The sequence below is a fragment of the Phocoena phocoena genome, chromosome 15 (assembly GCF_963924675.1).
Source record: "Phocoena phocoena chromosome 15, mPhoPho1.1, whole genome shotgun sequence".
Taxonomy (NCBI): Eukaryota; Metazoa; Chordata; class Mammalia; order Artiodactyla; family Phocoenidae; genus Phocoena; species Phocoena phocoena.
Window position 1 is genome coordinate 36,706,316 of NC_089233.1, and position 19,098 is coordinate 36,725,413.

At 62.2% G+C, this 19,098-nt stretch overlaps 2 protein-coding genes across 7 annotated transcripts; one reads left to right on the forward strand and one right to left on the reverse strand.

The window, feature by feature from the left end:
• The first annotated feature begins 568 nt into the window (after positions 1 to 568).
• NTHL1 (nth like DNA glycosylase 1) lies at positions 569 to 6,590 on the forward strand. 2 transcript variants are annotated; one of them, XM_065892850.1, is made up of 6 exons: positions 569 to 698; positions 1,964 to 2,202; positions 2,743 to 2,913; positions 3,837 to 3,996; positions 6,186 to 6,291; positions 6,372 to 6,590. In XM_065892850.1, exons 1-6 carry the CDS (start codon positions 584 to 586, stop codon positions 6,493 to 6,495), a joined length of 915 nt encoding a protein of 304 aa, XP_065748922.1. In that variant the 5' UTR covers positions 569 to 583; the 3' UTR covers positions 6,496 to 6,590. The 2 variants fall into 2 exon arrangements, with proteins under 2 accessions (XP_065748922.1, XP_065748920.1); XM_065892848.1 differs by lacking the exon at positions 2,743 to 2,913 and having other exon boundaries at positions 584 to 698.
• Positions 6,591 to 8,290: 1,700 nt separating this feature from the next.
• On the reverse strand, positions 8,291 to 18,627 carry NHERF2 (NHERF family PDZ scaffold protein 2). 5 transcript variants are annotated; one of them, XM_065892302.1, is made up of 8 exons: positions 18,553 to 18,627; positions 18,257 to 18,499; positions 15,577 to 15,777; positions 9,728 to 9,907; positions 9,232 to 9,385; positions 9,111 to 9,154; positions 8,682 to 8,744; positions 8,291 to 8,449 (listed from the first exon to the last, which is right to left on the reverse strand). In XM_065892302.1, exons 2-8 carry the CDS (start codon positions 18,467 to 18,469, stop codon positions 8,291 to 8,293), a joined length of 1,014 nt encoding a protein of 337 aa, XP_065748374.1. In that variant the 5' UTR covers positions 18,470 to 18,499; positions 18,553 to 18,627. The 5 variants fall into 5 exon arrangements, with proteins under 5 accessions (XP_065748374.1, XP_065748370.1, XP_065748372.1 ...); XM_065892298.1 differs by lacking the exon at positions 18,553 to 18,627 and having other exon boundaries at positions 8,291 to 8,416; positions 18,257 to 18,469; XM_065892300.1 differs by lacking the exons at positions 15,577 to 15,777; positions 18,257 to 18,499; positions 18,553 to 18,627 and adding an exon at positions 12,414 to 12,488.
• Positions 18,628 to 19,098: the final 471 nt, after the last annotated feature.

Consider the following 19,098-nt stretch of genomic DNA (forward strand, 5'->3'; position numbering starts at 1 on the left):
CGGTCCCGGCCAGAAATAAACCTGGAAAACGCCAGGCCGTCCGCCCGCCTCAGTGCATGGAGTGAGGGAGGGGAACTGGGGCCAGGGGGCGGCCGCCGCGGGGTCCAGGGAGCCCTGACGTTTGCCATCTCTCTTCTCCCCGTGTGGAGGAGGACTGTCGGGGGACGCAGGGAGCAGGGACCCCCTCGCACTCGCCATGACTTAAAACCGAGGAATGCTTGGAGCTCCAGAATCAGGCTGCGGTGGGCGCGCCCGAGAGCCGGGCCTGACACTGCGGGGTCCGCCCCCACGGCCTCAGTGCCGAGCAGGCCTGGAGAGGCAGCCTCCTCCGCTGCCCCGTCGGAGTCGGCGGTCAGGACACCTCGAGCCACTCACCACTCCCCGCGCCCGCAGCGAGCGGGGTAGTCCCAGCGCCGAGAACCGAGCACAACCCGGGCCACAAGCCGCCGCCGGAAGCGCGACCTGCACTTCCGGCAGCGGGAGGGCGCCGAGGGCCGCCCCCTGGAGGAAAGGCTGGGCGAGTGCTAGTCACGTGACGGGGGTCCCAGGGGCCGCTGGGACGTGTAGTCCGCAGGAATCCGGCATGAATGCGGTGGGCGTGAGGATGGTGACCCGCAGCCGGAGCCGGGGACCCGGGGCCGGTCAGCAAGGAAGTAGGGAGAAGCCCGCGCCGCTCCGGAGAGAAGAGGCGGCTGCAGGTAGCGCCGCGCCCGCGCGGGGTCACAGGAAGAGAGGCGGGGTGGGGGCCTGCAAGAGACTGGGGGCTGGGGCCCTGAGTTCCCGCCCTAAGCTCTTTCCCGGGAGACAGGGGCTGGGTTCAGGCGTTCCCACCTCCCCCACCTTCGTCCTGTTGAAGAAAGTTCTCCCGGTCCCACTAGCATGCCCTAGGGTACTCCACTTGTGCCAGGCTGATTGCGAGGCAAACAGGCCCTGTCCTCATAGTTGCTTCCAGCTCGGAGGCCCGGTGCCAAGGACTGTCCCAGCCAGAAGTTTTCTCCCCCTGCTAGAGGGTGCCTCTGAGAGAAAATTGGAAACGGCGTGGCTTTCCTTACGTTTACGTCGTTATTAAGGACCTAATTTGAGATTCAGCGGTGGGCGAGAACGACAGGGCCCCCTGCCACTTGTCCTGCCTGGACGTCTGCAGGATTGTCTAGAGGAGGATTCCCACAGACACCCAAAGACCCCAGGGATAGTCCAGACAAAATGACACACTGGGCTGAAGCACGGCTGGGGGGGACAGGCACGCGATAATGCCAGCCAGGTAGGCAGGAGCTCTGATGCCAGGACAGAGTTTGGAGTTTTAAACAGAAAGTGACACAACTCAATTCAGATTTTTTTTTTTAGCAGATAGTAATTTTTAATTTTTATTTATTTATTTATTTATTTATTTATTTATATTTGGCTGTGTTGTGTCTTCGTTTCTGTGTGAGGGCTTTCTCCAGTTGCGGCAAGTGGGGGCTACTCTTCATCGCGGTGCGCGGGCCTCTCACTATTGTGGACACTCTTGTTGCATAGCACAGGCTCCAGACACGCAGGCTCAGTAGTTGTGGCTCACGGGCTCAGTTGCTCCGTGGCATGTGGGATCTTCCCAGACCAGGGCTCGAACCCATGTCCCCTGCATCGGCAGGCAGATTCTCAACCACTGCGCCACCAGGGAAGCCCCTCAATTCAGATTTTAGAAAGTTCTCTCTGACAGTGTCGAGACTAGATTGGGGGCACCATGGTGGAGGCTGTTACTTAGAGTTGTCATGTGCTAAAGTGGATTTGGTCAGAGGGCCAACGGCATGAGGAAGGCTGACCTGGTCCGGAGCACATGCTGCAGAGGCCAGAGCACCCGCAGTTGTAGTAGGTGATGGGTGGTTGTTGAATAAATGATGTAGGATGAGATAGCAGGTAGGGCAGCACCCACACCTTTTCCTTACCTGTAGCCCTCACTGAAGGGACCAAGTGGTACTTTTTGCAGAAGGTAGGAAAAGCTACAGCCCTGTGAAGCGTCAGCGGAAGGCTCAAAGACTGAATGTGGCCTACGAGGCCTCAGAAGGTGAGAAAGGAGAGGGGGTTGAGCATCTCCAGTCACCAGCCTGGGAGCCTCAGGACTGGCGGCAGCAGCTGGAGAACATCCGGACCATGAGGAGTGGAAAGGACGCGCCTGTGGACCAGCTGGGGGTTGAACACTGCTATGACCTCAGCGCACCCCCGAAGGTAGGCGGGCACCCATCTGCTGGTGACCCCCTTCTGAACAAGACACTTGCTTCCTCTCAGGCCTTTAGCAGGGGACAGCTGGCACATCATGGGTGTTCAGTAACGTTTGCTGAGAGAGAGAGGGAGTTCCTTACACTTCACTGCCCCAGAGCCTGGTCCTAAGACTAACCTGATTCCAATCCCAGCTCTGCTACCCGGTGACAGGCCTCAGTTTGCTTGTCTGTAAAGTGGGCAGCAGCATCCTTTGCAAAGCAATAACGATAACAAGAGCGACCAAGGGCTGTTGAGCACTGACGTCATGCCGGGTGCAATTCTGAATGCAGTAATAATTCTTTAAGCTTCACAGTGATCTTGCAAAGCAGGTGCTGCTATTTTCCACATAAGTGGAAAATACACCACACACACACCCTTGGCCTGGGCGGATAGGAGGCAGATACCCCATGCACTGTCTGGGGTGACACGTGCAGATGAGTAAAGGGCTTGGCTGGGCTGAGCACCCAGGACCCACCCCCACCCTGGTGCCTGTCACTGTGCAAGCAGGTGCGGAGGTACCAGGTGTTGCTGTCACTGATGCTCTCCAGCCAGACCAAGGACCAGGTGACAGCAGGCGCCATGCAGCGGCTGCGGGCCCGGGGCCTGACGGTGGACAGCATCCTGCAGATGGATGACAGCACACTGGGCACGCTCATCTATCCTGTGGGCTTCTGGAGGGTGAGCCCAGCCCGTGGCAAGTGGGGCTGCGGGTGCCACTGGCCTGTGAAAGATGTCAGACTGAGTGGGCTGTGGGGTGTGGGAGGCCGGGGTGGGCATCCCTGGCCATGGGGGCCTGGCTATGAGTTCCCACTGGAGCACCGCCCCGCCCCTGCCGCTCTGACTAGCCCACAGGGGGCCTGGCCATGGGGCCTCAAGTCCAGGCACTGGAGCTCCTTGGCCTTTCCTGTTTGCAGCCCACCCCTTCCTTCCTCCACCTCCCTTCCCAGACGCCTGGCCCTTCTCTTCCTCACTAAGGCTGCCCACCCATCTATCCCTTTGTTTACTCCAAGCCTCCCTGGAGTGCACAACCCCTCCCCTCTAGAGCCCCAACAGGCCACAGAGTACAGGGTGGTGGGTGGGCGGGTCTGTTGAAGGCAGCCGGGTGGGTGGAGCTACTTCCCCTTGGCACTGGCGTGGGCTGCAGTTCATCAGATGGGTTTTAAATAGCCCTGTCCACTCAGGCACAGGATGGGAACCGCCCGGCTGGCCTGGCGGCTGGTGGGGGAGCTCCAGGCTCCAGCCTTCCTTCCTGAAGGCCCAGGTGCTGTTGAGCCCAGCTTCTGGCTTAGCTGGTCCTGCTTAGCCTGCCTGGTCTCTGGTAGGGAATGATGGGGCAGGGAGACTCAAGCCTGACCCCACGCACTTGTCATTGGCCCCAGGCAAGTGGGAGGCAGGGTCTAGGCCTGCATTGGGCCTTCCTTGGGCTCTCCTGCCCTTGGCTTGTTCCCACCTCCTGGGGGGACAGAGGCAGGCAGGTGCCTGTGAGTGTGTCCTGGACAGCTGGCGGGTAGCTCTGGGCACCTGTGGGTTTCCTCTGGGCCTCGTCTTCCCAGGTTGTGCTACACTCCTGACCTCCAGCGCTGACCCCCGCAATCTTTCAGAACAAGGTGAAGTACATCAAGCAGACCAGTGCTATCCTGCAGCAGCGCTATGATGGGGACATCCCAGCCTCCTTGGCAGAGCTGGTGGCACTGCCAGGCGTTGGGCCCAAGATGGCGCATTTGGCCATGGCAGTGGCCTGGGGCACTGTGTCAGGCATTGGTGAGTGGCATGCGCCCACAAGGCAGGAGTGGCCGGCTCCAGGCTTGCTGGCTGCCATTGAGGTTCCCCCATCCTTGTGACCAGTGACCCCAGCTCAGGTCTGCTCATTCACAACTCAGCCCGAAGGGTCAGAAAGGTGTTCCCAGCCCAGAGCTAGGCCCACCCCACCCAGAGATGGGTACTAGCAGGAGGAGTTCCTGTTTGCTGAGGAGCTCCTATAGCATGCTGGCCTCTGGGAGAGGCCCTAGATGAACTCGGGTCTGTGCTGCATGAGGAAGAGAGACACTGGGGTAGAAACACTGATGGGGGCATGCAGGGCACCTTTGGAGTTGGCCTGGTCTGGGGCATTTGGGAGGACTTCCTGAGGAGGTGATAATTCAGCCAAGAGCTGAAGGGTGAGGTGGGCTGGCCAGGCCAAGAGGAGGAAGTGCATTTCAGGCAGAAGGAACAGCATCTGCAAAGCCGTGAGCTGGGGAAGAGGGCCAGAGCACAAGGCTCTGGAATGAGCGTGGGCAGAGGGGGCAGGTGCAGTGCAGACATGGGGACCCGGGGTGAGGAGGAAGCGGCTGGGGGGGCCCTTCCTGGAATCCCTATCCTGGGTCCTTGTGTTGCATTCTGGCATTGGAGGAGCTCTGAGTGGAGACAGACCCCTGGGTCGGGGTGGGACTGCTTCCTCAGATCTTTGCCCAGTGAGTGGGGGCTTCTGAGGCTGCACAGCGCAGGCCCAGCCAGCCCGGAAACCAGGGCTTGACCCATGACCTGCTTGTGTGTTCCCACCGTGGTGCTTCTCAGGGACTCATGCAGAGGAGCCAGGAGAGGTGGTGGGGATCCCCCCAGGGCTTCCGAGGCTTGTGAAGCCTGCCCCCTGGGGTAGGGACCCCTCCCCTGCAGTGCCCGCCAGAGGAGGAGGGCTCTGGCTACCTGATGAGGTTGGAGTCCAGAAGCCCTGAAAAGCGGGAGCCAGGCCAGGCGGGGCCCGGGCAGAGCCCCCCTCACTGGGCTTCTGCCGCTGCCGGCCTCTCAGCAGATACTTGAGCTTATCTGGGCGGCTGTCCTCGGCTGCCCGTGTCTAGGAGTGGTCTGGCAGGTCTGTGGGGGAAGGGCCCCCGCCTGCAGCTGGTTGCAGCAGTCAGGAGTGTGGGAATGCTGCCCTATCTGGTTGTCTGTGGGCCAGGCCACCTGCAGGGAGATCCTAGTGAGGGTGGGCCCCACTTCCCAGGGGGTTTCCTGAGAGAAGAAGCCCCCTCGAGTAGAGAGCCAGAGCCATGGGATACAGCAGCCGATCCCAGCTCTGCCCTCCCAGCTGGGTGGCTCTGGGCAATGCACTTGGCTTCTCTGAGCTGGGCCACAAAGCAGGGGAAGTAGTTGCTCCCATTAGAGGCACAGGTGTGCAGAGCCCTGCCGGACAGGCCCACAAGTGTGGTGTGGCCCTGGGCTGGGCTTCTGGGTAACTTAAGGGCATGGTCACCTACGTGTTACAGAGAAAGAAACTGAGGCTTGGTGGTGACCCAGGGGTGTGGCTTCTCCATCTGCATACTCTCCCTGTGCCCCTGTTATCGCTGTTTGGGGCAGGCCCGAGCCTTTTTCCAGGCAGCCAGCAGCAGGGGAAGTGGGCCAGTGCAGGAACTCGCTTTCTCTTCGGCAGACACATAGGAGGAGGAGGCAGGGGCTGCATCTGGCTAGGGGAGGGGGCCTTGGTGAGCAGGTGCCCAGGCCAAGCCCCAGGGTGGCCGGCCACGGGGAGCCGGGGTTGCGGTCTGGTGCACAACAGCTGCAGCTGGCCTGGCCGCACTCCCCTCTCCATCCCTGATGGTGCAGTGGCAGGTGCTGGCTCTGCAGGCAGTGAGTTCATGCCAGCCCACTAGGTCAAGCTGCTGCCACCCAGCCTAGCACCCATGGCCGGTGCCTGGGCCAGGAGGCACTGCTGCCTGCACCCCAGGAAAAAGGCCCAAGTCCTCTGGATCTGACTCCAGCCCCTGCCTAGCAGCAGGGATGGCCCATGTGACTCTCTCTCAGGCCTGCACAGTTCTGGGTCCTCCTCAGAAGCCGGCGGGGGTTGGGGAGGTGTGTAGGGGGATTCAGGCTTCAGACTCGGCCCCCCACCAACCCGCACTGGGAGCCGTGGCAGGGATGGGGCAGTCTGGCCCGGTGAGCCTACCCCGTGTTCACCCTGCCCCGTCTCCAAGCAGCAGTGGACACACACGTGCACAGAATCGTAAACCGACTCAGGTGGACCAGGAAGGCAACCAAGTCCCCGGAGGAGACCCGCAGGGCACTGGAAGAGTGGCTGCCCAGGTGTGCAGGGTTGGGGTGGGGCAGGGTGGGCTCCCCTCCCTCCTACCCTCCCTCCACACTGATGGCTCCCACCCCCACAGGGAGCTGTGGAGCGAGATCAATGGACTGCTGGTGGGCTTTGGCCAGCAGACTTGCCTGCCCCTCCACCCACGCTGCCAGGCCTGCCTCAACCGGGCCCTGTGCCCAGCTGCACACGGACTCTGAGGGCCTGGGGCCTCTGCCCGGCACCACTCTGGCCTCTTTGTGCCTTTGCTGGAGAGCCATAGCCTGTTTATAATAAAGTTTGGGGGCTGTTTGTAGTTAGGGTCTGGCTGATTTCTACCCCAGGGGGTGGGAGGCGGCATGCTGGAAAGCACACGCATGAGCTGTGTTTGCACCCGTGCTCACGTGTCTGGAACAGGGCTGCCTGGGAGGCCAGGATGGGGATGTGACCATCTGGACTTAGTGCTGGGGGGCAGGGGTGGCGGGGGGGTCGTGGGAGCCAGTTGCAGCCAGCTGTCTGGAAGCCCGCTGGGGACGTTGGAAGCCCAGGCTGCCTCCCGCAGCAGCTGGCTGGGGACCTGGAAACACACGCCCCTTCCTGAACTTGTGCACCCTGAGAGCCCCAGCCTCTGCCACGAGGGCCCCACCCTCAGTGTTTACAGAGCCACCTGGTCTCTGAGGGACACCAGCAGGCCCAGGGAGGGCACCACAGGGCACAGGGCCTGACCTGCGTGTACCTGCTGGGGGGCCAGGGGCCCAGAAGGCTTCACAGGGAGGTGCTGGAGAGAGGGCAGGGTTCCGAAGCACAGGGGTCCCAAGTGCGCTGGAGAGATAAGCAAGAGGGAGCCGGAGCTGAGAGGGGCTAGCGGATGGATTTGGGGAGGGGAGGCTTAGGAATGGGACTGTTTCCAGCAGCTGAGACTTGGGGAGCTGCAGGCTGCCACCTCCCTGCCCAGACCATGACCCCCTCCAACCCCCAAAATGAAGGCTCAGGAAGGACAGAGACAGCCAGGGTCCAAGGAAGGCCTGTTTATTCTGAAGGCGCGCATGTGCTATGGCTTATGGGGCAGACAGCGATGTCGGTCGGTCAACTTCTGGGCAGGGGAAAGGCAGAGTCGGTGGGGTTTCCTCTGGGGGAGGCTCCTAGCAGGAGCCAAGCCCGGAGCCTGGGGTCCTTCCTGGGGACAGGCTCTCACACAGTCACACCCCAAGGGCCTGGGGGCTGCTGTGCAGGGACAAGGGGCCTATCCAGAGTCTGCCCTCCTCAGGGGCACAGGGCCTCCATCCTCAGGCCCCTCAAAGAGCCCAGGCCCTGTACCCCAGACCCCCCGCCCAAGGGAGGGCAGGGACAGGGCAGAGGGGCAGCTCTCACAGCCACATCTGGCATCCCCAGCACCCCCCAAAGCCTGAATGAACACGGCCTACAAGCCCCCCAACTCTGTCCCTGGACGTCCCTGGCACTCCTGCTTGGGATGGCTGCTGCTGAGGGGGTGGGGAGAAAATGGTTTGCAGAGAAAGGTTTGTTTTATTGCAATTATTTAGAGAGCACGTCCTGAGGGGGGTGGGGGCAGGGCTCTGGTATTAAGTGGAAACATGTGTGGAGCTAGAGCTCTTTCTGGAAAAAAAGCAAAAACACAAATTCCTTTAAGTCAGCAGGCCCAGGCAGAGCAGCAAGGGCCAGGCCGCACGGGTCACCACTGCCTCTCCCCCTCTCCCCCTCTCCCCCGTCTCCCTCCTCTCCCTCTCCCCACATCCCATCACTGTCTCTCTGGGTATCTCACATCTCAGGGGCTCTCTCTCCCCATCTTGCTGCCACACTCCCCTAGCACCCAGTGGGTGGGGGGCAGGATGGGGTCTCACTGGGGCACAGGTTGGTTCTTGGGTGGTGGTGGGACCACCACGGCTTGGGGGGTAAGGATGCCCCCTCCAGTCCACTGAGGGGAGCTCTGGGCAGGCCCGAGGGGCAAGGCCCAAGGTCCATGCAGGAGGAGCCCGGCAGGAAACAGGCAGGGAGGGCTCAGAAGTTGCTGAAGATCTCTCGCTTCCGGTTCCAGTCCATCTGCGGTGCCCGCTTGTTGACCCTGGTGGCTCTCACCTTCTCCTTGGCCTCGGCTGCAGTGGGGCTCAGGTGGAGGCCGCTCTCCTGAAAAGGGTCGCGCTTCCAGGTGCTGCCATCCTAGGGGCAGACATGGTGGGTGGGTGGCCAGAGTGAGCCCTGGACCCAGGCCCCCAGACAGGTGGCCTTTCCCAGGGAGTTCACACCAGAGGCCACCTGGTGGCAGGCCCAGGAGGGCTTCCTAGAGGCGGTGGCCTCACAGCTCAGGCTGACAGCTCCACAGATGCCCGCCCCCAAGGCCTCAGGCCCCCCAGTGTGTGAACAGCAGTAGAGGTGGATAGGCACCCGCTACCTCAGTGTCCTTGTCTAAGCCAGGCAGGTCACTTCGGGACGAGCACACGGAGCCACCATTGAGCTGGGAAACCAAGGGTAAGGCTTGGCTTTAGGGACCCCACCCAGGAGCCGCTGTGCACACACAGGCTTACACGCACACATGCAGACACGCGTGCACACGCCAGAGCTGCCTTTATTCCTCTATTTGGCAGTGGCCACTGAGCCTCTACTACACCCTGGAGGTGCCTGAGTGCCCTATGGCGCTGGGGTATGGCTGACCCAAGACGGATCCAAGGGGCATCATGGCTGGGAGTGACAGGGCCAAGCTCGATCTCACAACCATGCTACACAAGGACAGAAATCTTGGAGGGGCTCTGTCAGGTCTGGGGACCCCCAAAGGTGCCCCTGTGGTCTCCTGGGCTCACCCTGTCCACTCCCACCCTCTCACCTGGGCCGAGCTGGTCCCGTTGGTGACTGGTGATGGCAATGGACCTGTGGGGACAGTGTGTCACTGGCCACTCAGCCCCCAATGCTTTACCCCAGCACTGGGCCCCAGGGCAGCCGCCCACCTTCCACATGCTCCTCGGTGGGTGTGACCCGCAGCCGCTTGAAGTGCTCATCTGTTTCGGGGTCCACCACAAGCAGCCGGGCCTCGTCCTCCCGTGCCTTGATGCTGGCAACCACCTCCGCGTGGCGCAGCCCCTCCACATTCTGCCCGTTCACCTGCCACCGCCAGCATGGGATCAGTGCTGCCTGAGGGCAGGTCCCCAGCAGCCCCCCAAGCCACTTGGCCAGGTGTGGCATCAAATATTCATCAACACTGTCACCAGCCACGGCAGCAAGAGGAGCACCAGCTCAGGTTCCCAGCATCTCCCTCCTCCCAGTGAGGACCCAGGGCCCAGACACAAACACAAACACACACACACACACACACACACACACACACACACACACACACACGGAAGGGCACAGGCATAGACAAACATACGGACACACACAGGGGACACGGGCCCAGTCACAAACAGAAAGGACACAGGAGCAGACATATACACACAGGGCGGGTACCTCTATGAGTCGGTCCTGGGCACGGAGGCCAGAGTGGGCAGCAGGAGAGCCTGGGTCCACCGAGCGGATATACTGTCCAGGCCGGGACTTGTCACTGTGCAGGTTAAACCCGTAGCCCTGGGGGCCTTTTTGCAGGTGGCAGAGCCTCGGGCGCAGCTCCCTCAGGGGCCCATTGACATCCTGCAGGCACAGGGATGCAGGATGAGGCTCCAGCTCTGACCTCCCACCCTAGAGGCGCTGACCCCACCCCTGAGGCCTCCAGTCCCGTCCCCAGTGAGCAAAGGCAGGAGTGGAGGTGGTGGGAGGGAGGCCCAGCCCCACACTCAGCATCATGCCCCCACCTGACAGCATCCCCAGGTCTCAGAGACCAACACGGGGTTGGCGGGGGGGCTGGGGGGGCGATGCTTAGGCTGCCTGTGATGATCCAGCTTCCGGATCCTGAACAAAGCCTTAGGACCTGTGATAGGGTCAGGGGCCTTACAGGGGTGTTGGGAGAATCAATGGGCTCAAGGCTAGGGCTGTGCACAGACCAGGGGCCTAGGAGAGACAAGTGCGATGAGCTGCCACTCGTCACAGTGTCCAGGAAGGCTGTGGGCCCCGCCTGTCCTCTACCCAACCCCCATCCGGAGTGTGGGGCTGGCAGGGTAGGGCCGTAGGACCGGCTGTTTTGTTTATGCTCCCAAAGGTCTCCCTAGGGCTGATGGCAGTGCGGCTGTGTTTGCTTTCACATTCCAGATCAAGCTGGAGCCGCCCCCGCCCCCACAGGGCCCAGAGGCTTGGGAGGCACCGGCTGGAGCCTGGGCAGGAGCCCCAGTGAGGGAGCAGAGTGAGGGCCCGAGGATGGGGCCTGCCTCCCATCTTCCCTGCCCTCCATGGAAGGCTCACGGTGCCCTGAGGGTCCCCCCACCAATACCCCAGGGCTCTGCCTCCATTTACCTCTGGCATCCTGCAGTAGGTTCTGGGCTGGGGGTGCGGGAGGGCCGTGCAGGCAGAGGCCAGACCCCAGGGCCCCCACCCAGCCGGGGCCTGAGGTAGTGACCACAGCGCTGAGTGGCCAGCGGCCACCGGTGCTCAGTTGAACATGGCGGTGGCCGGAGGGAGCGGGCGGCCAGCAGCTCAGGTTTCCTGGGCGCTTGGGGCTCAAGTGTGCGTGCAGATGAGACTATGCAGGGTGGGGGTGCTCACCAGGGCCTTTTCCTGTCCCTCTACCTCCCTGTGTGTGGCCAGTGACCCTGGGCCAAGCTGGGGGCTGTACTGAGGGAGGGCCAGCCTCCAGGCCTTCGAGCTCACCCCCAAACCCCAAATCGGACTGTGGCCACCCAGCTGTGGGACCAAGCGTGTCTCTCCTCACAGGGTGGTGCCTTACCTCAGTCTCTAGGCCCTCCCACCCCTGGGGAACACCTTCTTCCGGTCCAGCCTGTGCCCCTTCTCCATGACCCCTTCCCCGACCCCCCAAAGCCTGCCCCCTTGGAACCCCCCTGCAGGCCACCATCTGCCCCATAACCCCAGGAATTCCAGGGACTGGGCTGCTGCTCCTCAGTCCCCCAGGGGCTCAGCCAGGCATCCTGGGCTGAACTTGGGGCTGTGAGACCCCTGGGTGCTCCAGGAGCTCACTTATAGACTCAGCCCCTCTCCAGACACACCTGGAAGTACAGGTGTGCAGCTCTGACGTGCCTCTCAGGTTCAGGCTGTCAGAGCACAGGTCCCAAGGCTGGCCGGGGCCATGTGTGGCCGTGGAAGTGTGACATGAGCACACCTGGTGGTGGAATTGGGCCCGGGTGGCAGCGGGGCATCACATGGTCACAGAGACCAGACATCCAAACGTACGCTCGCAAACAGGCTTCATGGACCCGTGCGGTGACCCATCGTGTGAAAGGACGGCCCTCAGCACCGGGCCCTGTGGCCTCTTCCCACGCCCTCCACAATGGTTCCAGGAAGTGGTCTCTCAAGGCCCCCAGGTGGGAAGCAGGACTGTCGCGGGGGACACCTGGGGCCATGAAGCCAGGCTGAATGCAGTCACTTCTGGTTCGAGACCGTACTGGTCATCTCCCTGCCTCAACCCAGCACGGCTGCCTCTCACCGCACAGCCAAGAGGTTTCTCGTAACATCTGACCTAAGTCCCTCTCTTTACGATCAGGGTCTAAGGAGCGCCAAACTTGGCACTAGACCCCTCAGACTGAGGGGCTGCAATGGGGGACGGTGGGGAGACAAGGCTGGCAGCGAGGCGACCCAGGGGGAAGGCCCGCAGGGAGGCCCAGCACCATAGTAGGTCAGGAGGGGGTGCAGGCTGGGCCTGGCCGCATTGCTCACATTCCTCGCTCCTGCCCTGGCTCAGAGCACTTCCTGTTGCCTCCCAGCTAGGCCCTCAGGCTTCCACAGGCTTCCAAGCCCCGATTCCCTACCAGGCAGCCACAGAGCTGGACAAGCCCTAGTCTCCTGGACATGCCTCTAACCAGACAAAGAGGCTGGCATGGGGGTACCCCTGGAGCCAGGCTGTACCACCCCCCAGATGGTGACTCACCAGCCCTGGCAGAAAAAGGCCCCCATTGTTGCTCAGGGTCCAGCCTGCTCACACCAGGGTCACCAGGGTCCCCAGCGTCCCCTCTCCCAATCCTGGGGGACAGAGACTAAGCTGGCTGCCGGTTTCCTCATTGCCCACCCTGCCCCCACCCCACCTGACCTGCACAAGCCTCCGGGATGGGCTCCGTGGAAGGGCTCCTGGGGCCGGGGAGGGTGGTGTGGCACTCCCAGAGCGGGCCATAGGAGGCGGGACAGAAGCGGCAAGCGGCGAGCGTCCAGCTGGAGTGGCCTGAGCTCTCCAGCCAGCCCAGGCTGCCACCCCATTTATCCACCTCCCACTGTGGCCCAGGCTCCCCAGGGACGGGTGGGGACATAGGGCTGAGTCACTTTGAGGAGCAGGGTGGTGGCTGAGCCCCCCTCCCCTTCTCAGGCTCCAGCCGGGTGTCCCCCACCGGCCAGGTTTCCGTCCCAAGAAAGGAAGGAAGGAAACTGCTGGGAGGCCCTGCCCTGCTCCCAGGGCCCAGGGCTGGGGAGACAAGGAGGCAAAGGAGGGGACCCTGACCTCAGAACATAAGTCCTGCTGCAGCTCACGGGGGGATGGGGAGCAGGAACCAGGGAGCCCCAAAAGCCCTCTTGTAGGCACCACGTCCTGTACCAGGCGGTCACCCTCTGCAGGACTCTGTCACCTCACTCACTCTCAGCCCCCAAAGGCCTCCAGAACTGGAGGTGGAGGCATGGGCTGGCTGTGAGGGGGAGGAGGGCCTGGGGTCTATCACACCCCTGCAGCCCTGGCACCGCTGGCTGCCCCGTCGCTGTTCGGGGCGGTCCCCCATCATCACTGTCACGATCAGCTGCACTGCAGCTGCGGCCACCCCAGCCCAGTCTGAACGGGGCTGAGTCACCACTGACAGCCCTGACAGCCCCCGGAAGGGAGGGGCCAGCCACATCAGTGTCCTCCCCTGCCCACCCCCTCCTCCCTGCCCAGGACAGGAGGACACTGAGGCTGAGAGAGCCAGAAGGGCCCTTGGGGCCTGGACTCCCACCTCAGCCCTTCCCCGCACAGGGCATGGAGGGTGAGCCCCTTCATCCCCCACCATGAAGCAAACAACACACATCTCTCCCCAGTTCTCCTGACCCACTGCTGTTGAGGCCCTATCAGGGCATAGCCCTGTATATAAGCATCGTTCACCCAGGCTCCCTCACAGCCTGTGATGGGCGGAAGCTAAGCCTGGTTTGTGGAGGTCAGCGGAGGTCCAGCTCTTCCTTCCCATGCTCTGAGCTCAGCCGATTAAATACCGGGTCTCTGGCTGGGAGGGAAAAGAGAGACCGTGCCCTCAGGGACTCCCCTGACCTTATGGGGTCCCTGTCCCCCTGCCAGCTCCAACCACGGAGGGACCTGCCAGACGGGCCCCACTCTTTTCCTCTAAAATTACACCAGCAGCAGGCTTCCCTGGTGGCACAGTGGTTAAGAATCCTCCTGCCAATGCAGGGGACACAGGTTCGAGCCCTGGTCTGGGAAGATCCCACATGCCACGGAGCAACTAAGCCTGTGCGCCACAACTACTGAGCCTGCGCTCTAAAGCCAGAGAGCCACAACTACTGAGCCCATGCGCCACAACTACTGAGCCTGCACTCTAGAGCCCGCGAGCCACAACTACTGAAGCCCGCACACCTAGAGCCCGTGCTCCGCAACAAGAGAAGCCACCCCAATGAGAAGTCCTCACACTGAAACAAAGAGCAGCCCCCACCCGCCACAACTAGAGAAAGCCCACGCGCAGCAATGAAGACCCAACACAGCCAAAAATAAAATAAGTTGAATAAAAATAAATTAAAAAAAATTACACCAGCGGAAGACCCCTCCTAGGGCTTCCTGCAGCCCCCAGAGCCTGAAATAGTGGAGGGAGAAGGTCCCACCCAAGGACAAGGTGCCTCCCCACCCTCCAGATAAGGCCTGAGGGCAGAGTTTTCCACAGGAAGGTGAACTCAGCCATTTGTGTCTAAATCAATGGACAAACGCCTAGGGGGAGGGGCGCTTCCTCCTGGGGGTGAGATGCCCTGGGAAGGAGGGAGACTCCAGCTCTCAGTCTGGGGGGGTGGTCAGCCAGTGCACCATCCCAGGGCTCCCCTGAAATCACAAATCTGACCCTAACACCCCCTACTCTGGCCTTCAGTGGCCCTGGGGCAAAGTCCAGACTCCAGGACTTGGCACTGTGGCCCTAACGATCACCCCCCAGCCTGCCCTAGAGCCACAAAGAACAAAAAAGTGGGGCAGGGGTTCATGCTCATGCCTGTGCCCAGGCTGCCTCCCCACCAGGAATGCCATCCCCTCCAGGAGAAACACAAGGCCCCACAGGATCCAGGTCACAGGCATGGCCAGCTCGCCTGGGAGACATCAGGGACAGGGCAGGTGTCAGGGTCCCCTGCACACCCAGAAATGTCAGATCTCACACCTCCACCAGCCCCAGGCCAGTGGTTCTCAAAGTGGGTTCTGGGGAGCCCCTCGGCTTGAATCTTCCTTTAAGGGATTTTTCTCTTTAAAAAAAAAATGAAGAAGGTAGTAGGGGCACAAAAGACAGAAGGTAGTAAGGGCATGGGGCTTCCAGGAGGGCAGGACAAGCAGGCTCTTCCTCCTGGCATCCAGGTGCTGCCCCAATAGGGCCACTGCCCAGCCCCTGCTACCTAGAAAGAGACAGAACTAGACTCCCCACCACCACCACCTCCTCCTTCCCCAGCTCTTCCCCAGTTAGCTCTTCCTGTCTGGAGGGGGCAGCAGGGAGAAAGGGGAGGTGCCCCAACCCCTGCAGACCCCAGAGCTGAGGACCCAGCTTAGAGAGTCTCCTCAGCTGCCACCACGGAGGAGGGTCAGTCCCTCTGAGGCCTTCAGAGCACAAGCAGGCTCCTCAGACAGACGGACAGACAGACACCCAACACAGGCACAGAGCTGAGCACGCTCAGTCCCGGAACATCCCAGCAGCCCCTCCCCAGGTTCCTCAGCCCCTAGGCCAGGGAGGGGGTGGCTTGTCAGAATGACCCTTCCTAGGACAAGTGGCTCTGAGGAGCGTCCTGGGGAAGAGGGCCAGAGACGGGGGCTGTGGACCAGGGCCAGGTTGCCCTGACACTACCTGATTTAGAGCACAGGCTGAGGGCAGAATGAGTGGCTCCAGGTAGCCAAGAGGGTTTTCACCAGGGGCAGAGAAGGGGCCCAGAGGGGCAGCAGAGACGGAGACAGATACTTCTGGAGGTGACCAGAGGCAGAGACTGCTGTCAGGAGGACAAGAAGGTGGTTCTGGGAGAGCCCAGGTGGTCCCTGTGGGCAGAGCCCACCATACCTTCTGGGCGACCTCAGAGCTGAGGCTGCCCCCTCGTGCCCAGTCCGGCTTTGGCTCCCAGGGGTCGTGGGCAGGCGGCAGCCCTCGCTGGGCCATCTCCTCGGTGCAGGTCAGTTGCCGCCGGCGGAGCTCTTCGTCAGTCTCCTTGTCCACCACCAGCAGCCGAGTCTGCCCCTCCACGGCCTTGATCCTCTGCACCACCTGGGACAGGTGAGTGGTGGGAGGTCACGGCCAGCACTCCAGGCAGCAGGCAGCACATGGGCAGCGGCACCACCCAGGGCTGGCCTAGGGCTGTGGGCAGGCTGCGAGCCTACCAGGGGCAGGGGTGGGCGGCTGGATCGAGAGGCCCGCTGGCTCCGCCCCCCACCCCCACTCCAACAGCTCCCTCCCTCTTCTCCTGGGGCTCCGGACACAAGTGCCCAGGCTGCAAGGGCTGTGGGGGCCTCACAGGGCCTCACCTCGGCCCAGGAAGTGACAAAGACGGTGCTCGGCTGAGCTTCAGGTTTTCAGTATGCGTGTATGCATGTGTGTGGCCTGCACCCTGCAGCCTTCTGTTTCAGGGTGTCTCTAGGTCTGGGTTTGAAGGAGAGAACTGTCTCCCTGGATCCCAGTTTCAGTGTGTTTGTGCCTTTTTCTGTCTTTTCCAGTGGTGGAACATAGTGGTCTAAACCCCTGCCTCTAGGCCTTCCATTCTCTTCCAGATCATGACAATGGACCTATTCCTACTGGACCTGCGGAGAGAACACCTGGGTTCCTGTGGCAAGGCACCTCCTCAGGTACCTACCCACAACCCGGAAAGCAGGATTCAGACACAGCAGGGAGAGGTGGGGAGGGGCAGGTCCACCTGTGGGACAGGTGTGGTTACACAGGTGTCTGTGAAGTATCTAAAGCATGTGCATGGTGACGGCGCATACATGCTAGTGTGTGCCCGCAGGAGGGGCAGTGCCCACTGGGCATTGGGGAAGGAAGGGCAATACCCCACCCCTACCCCAAAGCCTGGGAAAGGACAGACAGGGCCCCCACCAGCTGCTCAGTAGATGTTCTCAAAAGATAGGAGGGTCTGAACCAGGCCCATCTTTGCCCCAGCCCTCCTCTGTACCTGTCTTTCCCCATGAGCCACAGAGTCACAGGAGGACTCCAGGACCCTCATGCTTCCTGACTGTGGGACCCAGACGAGTCACCCAGTATCCCCAAACATCAGCTTCCTCATCTGTAAAATGGGAGCCGTAACTGTACCTTCTCCCTCCCAAGACAGTGGGAAGGTCTCAAGTGGTCCTGTGTGAAGTTCTTAAAGAACAGCACCCCGGGAGGCCTGGGATAAGCATTGCTCTAGGGGCAAGGGTGGCAGCAACTGTTAAACAGAGGCCAGGTGCCAGCTCTACCAGGCCCTCCCTATGGCCTGTCAATCCAAGCTCTCTGGCCTTGACCCCCACCCTCCAGCAAACAGCCTATCCAGCTGACACTCTGGGTAAAAGACAGAAGGACGGCAGACAGATGGACAGACAAAATCTCCAAGGGTAGAAGTGAGAGTTCAGCTCCCAGCCCAGCCAATTTACTAATCTCTAGGCCCAGGCCTGGCCACACAGACAGGTGTTGGGGGGACACAGAGGAGCCTGAGTAGAAGGAGTGGAGGAAGACTGCACCCAAGCCAGGTGACTCCCTGGTCAGTGGGAGACGGACACCCCCCAGGGGTCAGAACCTGCAGAGAACCTCCCTCTGGCCTTTATCTTCAGCTGCAAGGGGCAGGGGGCTGCGATCAGTGACCCCTGCCAGGCCATCCAGCAGCCTCTTTGGAGAAGAATGTGCTGCCACAGCGGTGACTCCCACCAGGACCCAGACACCATCAGCCAGGACACACACTAGTACACTGGCTGCAGACACACTGACGACTACACATAGCCAACAGACACAGAGGCCAGGACACATATATACACGGCCACACACAGGAGGGTACACACACACACACACACACACACACACACACACACACACATATCCCCCAGTTCACAGACGTCCAGGCATGCAGATCTGTATGCACACACATATATCTAGGGGTGCAGACCTGTATACTCATGTGCATACAGTCCAGCACACACACTCACTCAACTGATGCAGGCACACACAGGTGTGCCCTCCCTGTGACATCCCCTGCAGGTACACACACGAGGGACCCCAAGAGGGACCTGTACATTCAGAGATATACCCAGTTGTGTACACACGCACATGTGTACACGCTGATAGAAAAGCACCCGGATCTCCAGGCACAGGGAGACCCCTGAGGGGCCAACTCCTCCACACATTGCGCTGAGGCCGGAACAAGACTTAAGAGCGAGGGCTGAGACACGGAGGAGCCGCAATGCGGGCCCCTCCCTGCCAGGATTCCACCCCCCACCGCCTCGCTCCGTGCATGACCGACCCGGGCTGGAGGAGACTAGGAAGGAGGCCGGTTGCCTCTGCCTCAGCGGCCACGTCCCCCACCTCTCCACGGGAGCCCACCGCAGGCCCTTGTGCGACCCCCTCCTGGCCCGGAGAAGGGAGCTGAGGCCTGGGCGCAGACAGCCCCGAGCTCGGTGGCTATTGGCGCCCTCCGCGCGCGCGCGCGGGGCACGGACGCGCTCCGGGGATGGGGGCGGTGGGGGGTGGCGGAGCGGTGGGCCGGGGGTGGAGCACAGGCACCCACCTGGTGGTGCGTCTCACCCTCCACGTTGACGCCGTTGACCTCGACCAGCCGATCTCCGGCGCGCAGCGCGGCCGCCTCCGCCGGGGAACCGGGCTCCACGCGCCGAATGAACTGCCCGCGGCGGCCCTTCTCGCCGTGCAGGTGGAAGCCGTAGCCGTGTTCGCCGCGCACCAGGCGGCACAGACGCGGCCGCAAAGGCTCGGGTGCGGCCATGGTGCCGGCAGCCCACCGGCCGGCCAAGGGCTGGCCACGGCGCTCACGCCCGCCGCCAGCAGGCAGGGGCGCGGGCGGCCGGCTCGCGGTGGGGAGGTGCGGCGCGGAGGCGGCGGCGGCGCTGGAGACCCGGTGGTGGCCTCGGCGGCTCCCGCTCGGCTCCCGTCGCCTCCGGCTCCGGCTCGGGCTCTGGCTGAGGCACCGCCCCCGCGCCCGCCCCTTCCCCGCCCCCTCCGCCCTGCCGCCCCCGCCCCGGGTCCAAGCCACCCTGGTCATTTCCCTTGCCTCCGCGCTCCGCCAGCCCAGGGAGGCCCCGGGGGAGGCGTCAGGGGACCCCAGAATCACCAGGACCCCTCTGTCTCGCCCCCATTCTGGGCAGCATTCTTGGCGCCAGCGCCTTTGCCTCCTATGCCAGTAACATTTATTGAGCACCTACTGTATGAGCAGCAGGGGTATCAAGGCAGGCCCCTGGGGCGGGAAGGGGGTGGAGAAAGGATCCTTAGACTGAGGAACCCCCATACAGGGGCCCGAGGGTAAGAACAATGGCCATGGCTCTGCCCACCCTCCTCGGGAACCCCCCTACCCCTCCCCCCTCTCCCCTCCCATGCACCGTTCCTGTATCAGAATCC